A 10,303-nucleotide genomic window follows, 5' to 3' on the forward strand; every position below is an offset into this window, starting at 1 on the left:
CTGTTTGGCACGTGACAGGTCACTGCTGTAGACGTGAGTGAACCTCTGCTGCTGCAGGTGCTTGCCAAGCAGCTCGGCCTGCTCGAGGCCGATGGTCGACAGCGGTACATCCAGCTGACCTGCGCATCATCATCAGTTTTAAGTAACAATCATTCACATCGTTCTAGGTTTCGAAGCCCTGATACTGCCACACACTTATTCCTTCATTTTTAATGTGGCCGGGTTTAACAAATAGAAGCTGTTACTACTGCATGTCACAAGCCACACCACAATGTTTAGAAACAGCGTGATTGTTTACAGCGTGATTGTTATGTTAAAGACCCAATAAACATTATCGTGGTCCAAAATGTATGATGAAGTGGTAACTGCACACCTGTATGATGTGAAAATGCTACCGCAATAACTTTGCGAATAAGTGCTATAATGAGAAAGCTGGTGGGTATAGCACAACCCGCCTCATCTGTTTCCATTTCTCGGTTGGCATACCCAACCTTTTCGGCAGCGAACAGTGGTAGGCAGAGTCTACAATTGCAGCTATGCTGGCTTCTGCAATGTAACACGACACTAGCGATCACGCCATAGACACACAGTTGGCAATCGTGCAAGGCTTCGCACAAGTATAGCTCATGTCGGAGCGGCGCTAAGGTCACTTTAGTAGTGTGTAAGAAAAGCCCAGTTAATGTGCACCCGATACCGTGTTGCCAACATGCTCTTTCAATGTTCAGAGGACCAACTGATAAAGTTTGTGCTACATAAAGTTGCCCATGGGCAACTTCATGTCACTTCACGGACGAACAGGACTGGAAAGGAATGGTTTTTCAGAATTGAGCATCTGCACAATGCTCAGTGCCGTGACGGTCATAAAATTTAATTGCCATGGCTTTCTGCACAAATTTATGAGCTTGTTTGGGAGATCTAAAACTATGTTAGTGCCCATTAACTGGCCCTTCAAGATTACGTGAAGTCCGCAACAGTGGAGCAGTAGTTACGGTGCTTGGCTGCAGACCCAAAGGTTGGGAGTTCGATCTCGGCCGCGGCCGTCACGGTTTGAAGCTGGCAAGATGGTAGATGCTAGAGTACTGCGCGATATCAGAGCATGCTAAAGAACAACAGATGGTCTGAATTTCCGGAGCCCTCCATTACGGCGTCCCTCAATCATATCGTGGTTATGGTACGTTAAGCCCCAGATATTATGATCAAGGTTACACGCGGGCAGTGACCAATGACTTTTTTTTATTCCCAACGTGAGCCCTGAATTCTGGAAGGTTCGATGAAAGCTGACCCATCTCATAAACGACTAGCCAGGACCTAACATCCACGCTCACTGTTAGCATTGGGCGGCGAGTGTTGCTTATATTTTGAGTCTTTCTACTAAATTGATAATTGATATGGGGGTTTAACGTCCCAAAACCACCTTAAGATTATGAGAGACGCTGTAGTGGAGGGCTCCGGAAATTTTGAACTCCTGGGGTTCTTTAACATGCACCCAAATCTGAGCATGGACCTACAGCATTTTCGCCTCCATCGAAAATGCAGTCGCCACAGATGGGATTCGATCCCGCGACTTGCGGTTCAGCAGCCAAGCATCTCAGCCACTAGACCACCCCAGCGGGGCAGTCTTTCTACTGGGTGCAAGTTTTTCCAATTGGTAGCAAAGAGGTCAATCTGCATTTATTTAGGTACATGGGTGTTCTTGCATTTTGGCCCTGAATCTAAGTATAGCTACAATTTCCAGGAATCAAATCAGTGTCCTTGCGCTTAGGGGTGTGACACCTTACCTGCTAAGTTATAATGGCAGGTGTCTTCACCTGTTTATAAATCCATAAATTTCAAATGCATTTGCCCACAATAAGCAATTAAAGTTCCAAAATCGACAAACTGCTGTGGGACCTCCTAAGAAAATATAGTCACGGTAAGTAAGGTGGCATAACCGTGGCATAGTACATTTATAATACAAAATATAGGTGAGCATTAAACAAAAACGTGTAAATGAAAGGCTCTGTATAGCAAGGTAAACCCGAGTACTATTATAAACATATAAAGAATGCATGAACTATTGGGTCGACTTTCGGCAAAGTCTATCCAATACATACTTACCGCCACCGTACAATATGTAAAGTGGCGGTAAGAATATTATAGACTACAGAAGTACATGCTCCCGTGAAATGAACACAAGAATGAAGACAAGAAAAGTATAGTAATGATAATAGAAATGTAAAGAAATTACAGTGAAGGAAAACACAGCTTACCGCCAGGAGAGACTGAACCTGTAACCTTTGGATAACGTGTCTGACGCTCTTTGAAGTAAGCTACAGCAGTCTTCGCAGTCACATCCACTTCATTGGGTATTTCTATGGATGTAACGCTAGTAGTGTTAGCTGGCAGTGCTTGAAGCCATGAAGGCGAGTGTGGGGCACTCTTTTCTCCCAGCTGACATCCCGCACAACGCAATATTTTTCACATTTTCTGTGAATATAAATCTGGCGGTGTTAGCAGACTCTGTTCATAGCCGTGACAGCTAGTGTGAAACAGTGTTTTGACAGCTGGCATCACATAGTAAGCGAAGCTTATACGAACTGACTACTGGCCAATATATCCTTGCATGCCCCGTGAAGGCATGAAGTCTACCAGAACAAGACCCTCAGCTTCAAAAAAGGTGTCACAATCTGCATCTATGCCAATATGCTATCATTAAAACTTGTTCAGCTAGTTGGTAACTCGTAATAAGATACTTAGCACAACTTAGAATTTGCTAATAAAAACACGGCCACATTTACACATGCATCTTGATAACACATTTAGAGTGAACGCACGTGTGATTTTAGCGCGTTTTTTTAGGGAACTGCAAAGTTCTGCTTAGTATCTTTACCATATGTTCTCGCATGTGCATAAGTAACCGCCGAAGTTGGCCCAGCCCGAAATTTGTGAATACTCGTTTTAAAATAGTAACTGGCGCACTTTATATGCCACACCCCGAAATTTCTTCTTAGTGACGTTGGCTGCGTGGAAAAGCACGACAGGCAAGTCATTGCGGCCCAGAATACCGACTCGGTGTGGTCATGCACTCTTGAACAATAGAACTGCGCATCAAATCGAAATGATGCAACACAACACCACTCAGACACAATGGATGCTAACAATTGCAAGCTCCCAGACATAGCAAAAAAAAAAAAGTGCGTGAGCAGGGTACATCGATGCCCCCTTAGTCAACTCCACGACTTTTTCAGAAACCACTTGTAACAATTTGTTCGAACTCTGTTCTAGTTGGAGTTTGCAGAAAGGTTGCATGTGACATATGTGTGCAGTAAGTGCCACTAAGCAAAATTCCTATAGGATAACTGATGCAACCATAGAAACGCACAATGCAATGAAGAGTTATTTAACCTTTCTTTGGCTACATTTAAGTTAAGCAATATTCGTAAAACTACAAATGAATACCACCTTCACCAGTGAACACCAAATGTAGTCGCAGAGTTGCTGCTGTGGCAAGCTATCGTTGTGTGGCATTAGGTGCCACAGATAACATGACTGTTAACATAACATAACACAGACTGTATATGACCAATCACACAGTCGATTGTGCTGAATGATATTAAAACGCCAGTCTGCACGCTTACAGAGTGCATTGCGGACAAGCGTTTACAATAACAGAGTACAGTATTGAGAGACTTCAATTATTATCAATCAGAACAGATGGTTCAGTTTGAATAATTGCATGGTGACACGTTAGTATCAAGTCGACGTCAGCCCCGCATACCAGCCAAGGCAACTGCAATACACTCAGAACCCAAACCAAATGAGACGATGCATAGTGCACGGAATTAAAGAGTCCGTGCGTCGCCTTGTACAGCTGCAAACGCACCTTGAATGACGTTGTCTTTGTTGTGAAGTGTCTCCCCACTGCAAAATAGAAAACAGGAAATGCGTGCATTGAAACACTACACCGGCGTTCGTTTCCTGCCGTAGTTACGTCGGCATCCACCACACCAACCATGCGACCGGCATTTATCTGTCTTGCACTAACACACACGTGCATCGCACAGTGACATGCATCGTAAAATGTGCCGGCAAAATCACACAATCAGGGTGAGACGACGAATGTGCGTTCCACATCAGCGGCGCCTAAAAGAAGGCGCAACGTACGCCGCTCTACAAATGCCGGGAACACATTGCTACGAACGTGAGGTGTTCGGAGCAAATGGCAGTTCGACAACGTATTTTACGATTACGCAGGCTGAATTTAGTATAAATCTAAGGCATCAGGGTAAAAGAAACGAGACAAGGCAAGATCTCCAATGCCGACGTAGCGGCTACGAGGTTCCGGCATTTTTTCGCAGGGGCCTCTTTTGCCAGGACAAACAAACACTGCAAGGCGTACTGAATTTAATGCACTCGCGTCCTAAGTTATGCTATCGCCACATTTCTTGCAGTTCGACGCAGTAGCTGCGAGAGCTACGGGCGTTAAACTGAAGTGCCTATGCGGCGATCAACAAGGAGAGGCTCTTTTTTTCAAGGCGCGAAGTGTTGTATGGTGCAGTACTCACTGGCGGACCAAGGTAAGTGCAAACATAACCCCCGTTTTAAGGAACTTCGGGGGTGAAAAAATAGTCATCAAGTAAGGCACACGGCTTCCCACGGCTTGCGCTCTGGTTCTCTCACGATACCCGCATATTACACACAAACTCGTATCACTGCACTTTTCTGTTCTTCACCGAAAAAAAAAACTACACACATTCACACACACGCACACACACACGACGCGCTGGTTGTGGGAGCTCACTTCAACAGGGCGCCGATGATGATGATGCTTGCAGCGCTAAACGTCGTATGAGGAGGTTCTGTAGCGCCGCCACATATGGCATCGAGTTATCCCCATAGCTTCTTCGATTGCCTACCGGCATTTTCGTGGCGGTAGACGTAGTTTTCCACAACGTTACTAGTTGTTTTCTATAATATTAATTGGTAACTCTATAGCGGGACAGTAGTGACAGATTGTGGAGGCTAGAGATGCTGTGGGTGCTAAATAAACACTAACGAAAACCGCAATGTATCTGAGCTCTTGCATAGGGGTCAGAGCTTCATTTCAACCAGGGCTCGCACGCAGACTAGCGATGTGGTCGCAAACAATGGTTAGATCTCTTTAAAAACATAACCTGAGGTGATGCATAGCAATGGACTGGAATGGCCTTCCCCGTGACATTGCAGCCATCACGTGTTCATCAACGTTTGCGCAAAACATAAATACATATTGTTTGTCAGAAGATCACTCTCTGTAACCTCCATTTGTTAACCCCCCCCCCTTATGTAATACCCCCTCACCGGGGTCTTTAAGGTAATGAAGTGAAGTGAAGTTTGTTCGATTGCAGGATAGTCAGGCTGCCCTTCATAGAGGCTCGTGCTTGTGTTAGTATGTTGAGGGCGTAAAAATGCATACAAATTATTTTTAGCCGGAATTACCTGTGAGCTAAATATTCCTATGAATGGCGAAGAATAAAATCTGAAGCTAGAGTATAATGAATCCCAGGTTATGTAACCATTTGTTAGCTCTTCCACTTAGGCATTCCAGACGTTGTTTAGACGTGAAATGGAATTGCGTTTCATGGGATTCTAAAATACGCAATGGTGTAGGGGTGGCGCCAGTAGGGGGTACGTGTGGGCAGGAGCTCATCGAGAATTCTCGCCTGGTTTCCCCCCCCCCCCCAGATGATCAGACATGTTGATAACACGACACACAAGTTGTCCACCTCTTTGCCCCCTTGCCATGGCTGCCCCCCCTCTTCCCCCCCCCCCCGGCTGAAAAATTCTTGCGCCGCCTCTGCAACGGTTCTGTTGGTAAAGAATCAACGGCAGGCATAGAGTTTCCTAAGTTTCACGGCCATAAGTAAAACTTTTCAATGTTGTCAGGCTCACATTTATGAAGCGCGCGATCTTACGGCAGACCAGGCCTGCGTATGTAAGGATGGATACGAAAGGGTAACCTTGTGTAAGGCCTTTTAGAATCATATATGCGTAGGACTCTTGTCCTATGTGAAATCCGCGTGAACCGATTCTGGAGTCTGTATTCCCATTTTGGTAGAGTTTTTTACGAAAAAAAATCTGCTGAACGAGATCTTGGCGTATTTAAGGGAAACACAAGGAGTTCATGCCCATGGGAAGCACTGCGGATCGAGTGCCACCACGGTACTCATCCCCTTGCGAAAAGCTTTATTGAATACGAATGCTTTCTCCGTCACTTTACACAATGTTCCAAACATGTTGTCTTCCACAGCATCGCATCTTGGTCGCGGCATTGTTTCGTTTCTTGATTGAGCTGCAGCAATCTACCACGACTCTCAATGAGTACATGCAAAGTGCAGAGGAGCGTCAGGCCGGTATCACTTTCGCTAACGGTTTTCCGTTAAGATTTTGTCACGCGTTCTCTAAGTTCCAACTTACACAGGAAGAACTTTCACTGTTTTCTCCTAAGCTTCTTGTCATGTTCATTCATTTTTTTATTGATTGGGAGATAGTTGCGGAATTTCTCAAATATGTAGCCATTTCCCCCTTTTTAGACGTGTGTACCCCGTTTATAAAAAAGCTCAGCAATTCATAAGCTATACTTTTCGCAAATCGACTGGTAAGCTGGATGTACGATTGACTGTATATATACTTTAAACTGTTTGTGATTCGGAACCCATCAAATTGGTGCCAGCCGCGGTGATTTTTGGACTTCTCCACCAAATTTATTGGAGAACACGGTAAAATACGGCTACCACCAACAAAGAAGAATGCACTTTTCAAATTTCTGCGCAATCGTTTCATCTGTTTGTCTCTAAACGAACACACATTAAGCTGTAGTTATTTAAATCGCATTTCACCCCTTCTCTTCTTTGTGTTAAATAGCGTTAAGACTTCTTTCATAGACCTTATCCTGGGACCTCTACAAGCCCAAGATGTGGCGGTTCCTCTGTGGAAGAAGCCCACTGCACCTCAGTCGTGTCTCTCAAGACCTAAACAACGTGACCAACCAACCAGCTCATTTCCCCTTATAATAGACCGAGTGGCTAATCCCCCTTCGTGTGTATGAGAGACCCAAGCTGAATAAAGTTAATCCCCAATCACAATTTGAACTTATTTTCATTAATTTGTTTGTATTTTACACTATGATTCAATACTTACATAATACTTAGACGACCGAATAATTCATTATCCTTCATTAAAATTTTAAATGTTCCGTTATATTAACCAGCGGTTCGAATGGTCGATCCCCCGTAGTGGGCACGTGTCACACGTAAAGGGTCAAGCAAGCAAACAAGCTAGTGATCTCATTGGTGGACAAAGACGGCAGTCGAAGGCGCGTGCGTCAGCGTGCAGCAGGCGCTGGGGAGAGGCCTGCTCACCCGTGGGCCAGCTGCCCTCGGCCAAGACATGGCCGAAATGACTGCAACACCGTCAGCCACGCCAGCGTCACCCGCCGTCGCCAGCGGCGGCGGTGGCGTCTCCTACAGCAGCGGCCTGCTGGCTCAGGAAAGGGAGCGGTCGGCGTTTCGTCACGGGCTGATGGAATTGTCCCGCTGTTTGGCACGCCTTCAGCCGACGCCATGGCCCAAGGTATGTGCGCTTCCCTCAGGGGTGGATTCGGGGGGGGGGGGGGGGGTAAGGGTGACCGACTCGCTCTCTTAAGTCCCACAACCCCCTCCCTTCAGTGCAGTCGCCTGCCTCATATGTAATCAATAATGACAAACGAGTAAACGAGTAGGAACACTGCGAAAGCGAATGAATAGTATATACCGCTAATTCGCGTTCGCAGTGGTCCCACTCATTTATATATGGTGTGATGCAGTTCTTGGTGTGGCAGTCACTATTAAATACAAAGTAAGGACCCCGCCTGCTGACCTCGTTGGTTTCACATCATGCGACACCCCTACCTCCCCCCCCCCCCCCCCTAGAAGAAGTGGCTGGGTTCACCCCGTGGAGAACGTTTCGGAGTTGGAGGGTGGGGGAGAACGCAAAAGAGCTAGCACACGAGGACACATTTCTGTCTTCTTGCGTCCTATAGTTTTTCTCCTTGAGTTAACACAAGAGACAATAAAGTGATCACATTTACAGCGCAAAAAGACTGACGCAGACAAAAGGAATCAACACGTACGCAGGACGGGCACTAGCCATTTGTGTTCCGGACATGTCTGCATCTACAATTTTGCGCTGCGAATATGATTTCAAGTGACTCAAACCAAGTAATTCACATCACCGCCTTGACACAAGAGGAAGTTTATTGGTTCACGAAAGAATCATTGATGCGTTGTGTCTTGGCAGCCCCAGCACCGCCGAAGAACAGATAGCGTAACACCACAGCCCGGTGACGCTGCCAGCGGGAACGCCGGAAAGCCACCACACGGTGAAGCGCAGAGCACCGAAGGGAACGTCCGCCTCCTCCGAGTGCTTGTCACCAACTATTTTACTTCCACGTATATATATATTTGTACAGATCCCTCTGTGGTGCCAGAGAACCGGTTACGAAACCGGAACCATAACCGAAACTCTGACGCCACAATCATGTCAGGAGAGATGGAAGGAAGCAGGGCGATGATGGTCCCTCTGGCTGTCTAGGTGGCCGGACACCCTAGCGCAAAGGTGACGCCGCTGGCCCAGCCAGGTGTCCGAACTGTAGCTTAGTTAGGTATGATAGAGCTAACCAAAGGAGAAGAATAGGTGTAACGATTCTGTTCATGGCACAAAAAGCTGTTAAGGACATTTTAGGCGAAATCGAGAAGAAAAGGGCATTGAGAGCACATGTAGCGCGTATATGAGAGATAACCACTGGTTATTTAGACTAAGTGACTGGATTCCAAGAGGGTGAGACAGAAAGTTGGGTGGGTATATGAAATGATTAAGGACCTTGAACCATATTTTGGTCGCAACTGCCAAATGATCTGATCGATTGGTGGCACATAGGAAAGACCGTTGTCCTGCAGCGGGCGTATTCAGGCTGTTGTTACTGCTCCTGATGATGATGATGATGATGATGATCCACGGCAGGGGCCCAAGTTGCAGTGAGGAGAAGTTTCACCACGCGTTATAAGGGAAAGAAGGAAATTAGTTTTGACTGTGGCCGTTTCAGACCCGTGGAATATAACCATGCCACTTCAGGAGAAAGGCTATATTACCGGCTGTACTACACATTCCAACTTTGGGTTTGCAGGTTGCCAAGGTGATGGCCGCCTGTCCCGTGGAGCTCTCGCGCGGCGTGTTCCGCATCGACCAGCGTGGCCAGGACGCCGTCGTTTCCCTGTGCGTGTACCTGGTCGAGTCTGGCTTCCAGCACCGCGAGCGCATCGTGCCGTACCTGATGAAGCTTCTGCGAGGTCTGCTCAAGGCCAACTTCGTTGAGGAAGTGAAGTACGAGCCGGACGAGAGGATTCCCGTGAGGGAGCGCTTCTGCTTCCTCCTGCAAACGGTGCTGTCCGACGTGGCGTACTACTGCGACGAGCTGGGCGAGGAGATCACCAACTGCCAGCTCGACTTCCTCGGCGCCCTGGTGCGCATCTGTGCCAGCGCGCACGCCGCCAGCTCGGCCAGCGCGGAACCGTCGAGCACTGCCGCCACGCTCAATGTCAAGGCGAGTTTATTCTACTTCGCAAACATTTATACTACTACTGCAAATGTTTTCAGCATTAAACGGCATACTGGCCTCAGGGTAAATGGGAGTCGAACTGCGTATAACTCTCTGACCACAAGACACACCTCGGGTACCCCGCAGGCCGCACTGACAAATAATCGGGTATATGTTGGAAGAACAGCGTTTTACAAGACGGAAGTATGTCCCTTCGCATCCCAACCTAAGCAGCGAGCAAGTCATTAGTCTGGCACCACCTACCCAAGCACATCGAGACCACACGCAATTTTTCTTCAGGTACACACAACAGGGATATGCCCCAGGCTGAGTGACCACACAGCCACGCTTGCACACTAACTTACCAACGTACATAGCGTCTAGCCTATATATGTAGGTTGGTGTGTTGATGACACAAACTTGCGACGTGGTATCGGGAGGCACGGCTTTCCTTGCTGGCACTGGCGGCGTCCACTGCTGACCCCAGACCAGGCCCGGTGAGCGGCCGCTGCCAGCGGGCTCCATCATGACTTAGGCTCTACAAGAGTGCTCCACCCAACATAAACCAGAGCTTCATCACGAAATAAAGTTTATTCTTCCTATTTCGCATTCTAACTCTTCCGCAATGTTAGTTTTGCACTATAAGTACTCGCAGTCACCATTATTTCAACACTGAAGTGTGTGACCTATACCTATCTTAACGTGTACGAA

General features: G+C 47.1%; 2 protein-coding genes across 2 annotated transcripts in view; one reads left to right on the forward strand and one right to left on the reverse strand.

Moving 5' to 3' along the window:
* Positions 1-4,759, reverse strand: part of LOC119164356 (fructose-2,6-bisphosphatase TIGAR) — a 28,038-nt gene extending 23,279 nt beyond the window's left edge. Inside the window, exons 1-3 of the mRNA XM_037416531.2 lie at positions 4,545-4,759; positions 3,863-3,900; positions 1-119 (exon numbers count right to left, since the gene is read on the reverse strand). Coding sequence (XP_037272428.2) covers positions 1-119; positions 3,863-3,900; positions 4,545-4,612 — 225 coding nt within the window. The 5' untranslated portion in view covers positions 4,613-4,759. The remainder of the gene's footprint in view (positions 120-3,862; positions 3,901-4,544) is intronic.
* Positions 4,760-7,363: 2,604 nt separating this feature from the next.
* LOC142768234 (phosphatidylinositol 4-kinase alpha-like) lies at positions 7,364-10,127 on the forward strand. The gene is made up of 3 exons (XM_075870183.1): positions 7,364-7,590; positions 9,182-9,598; positions 10,080-10,127. The coding sequence occupies exons 1-3, from the start codon at positions 7,408-7,410 to the stop codon at positions 10,125-10,127; spliced, it is 648 nt and encodes a 215-aa protein (XP_075726298.1). The 5' UTR covers positions 7,364-7,407.
* Positions 10,128-10,303: the final 176 nt, after the last annotated feature.

This window comes from Rhipicephalus microplus, chromosome 8 (genome assembly GCF_043290135.1).
Source record: "Rhipicephalus microplus isolate Deutch F79 chromosome 8, USDA_Rmic, whole genome shotgun sequence".
NCBI lineage: Eukaryota > Metazoa > Arthropoda > Arachnida > Ixodida > Ixodidae > Rhipicephalus > Rhipicephalus microplus.

Bases quoted from the DNA above. Each gene is read 5' to 3' on its own strand.
- LOC142768234 (XM_075870183.1), top strand. From the start codon at position 7,408: ATGGCCGAAATGACTGCAACACCGTCAGCCACGCCAGCGTCACCCGCC. The intron at 7,591-9,181 runs GTATGTGCGCTT...TTGGGTTTGCAG, and splicing joins AGCCGACGCCATGGCCCAAG to GTTGCCAAGGTGATGGCCGC. The intron at 9,599-10,079 runs GCGAGTTTATTC...TGCTGACCCCAG, and splicing joins CCGCCACGCTCAATGTCAAG to ACCAGGCCCGGTGAGCGGCC.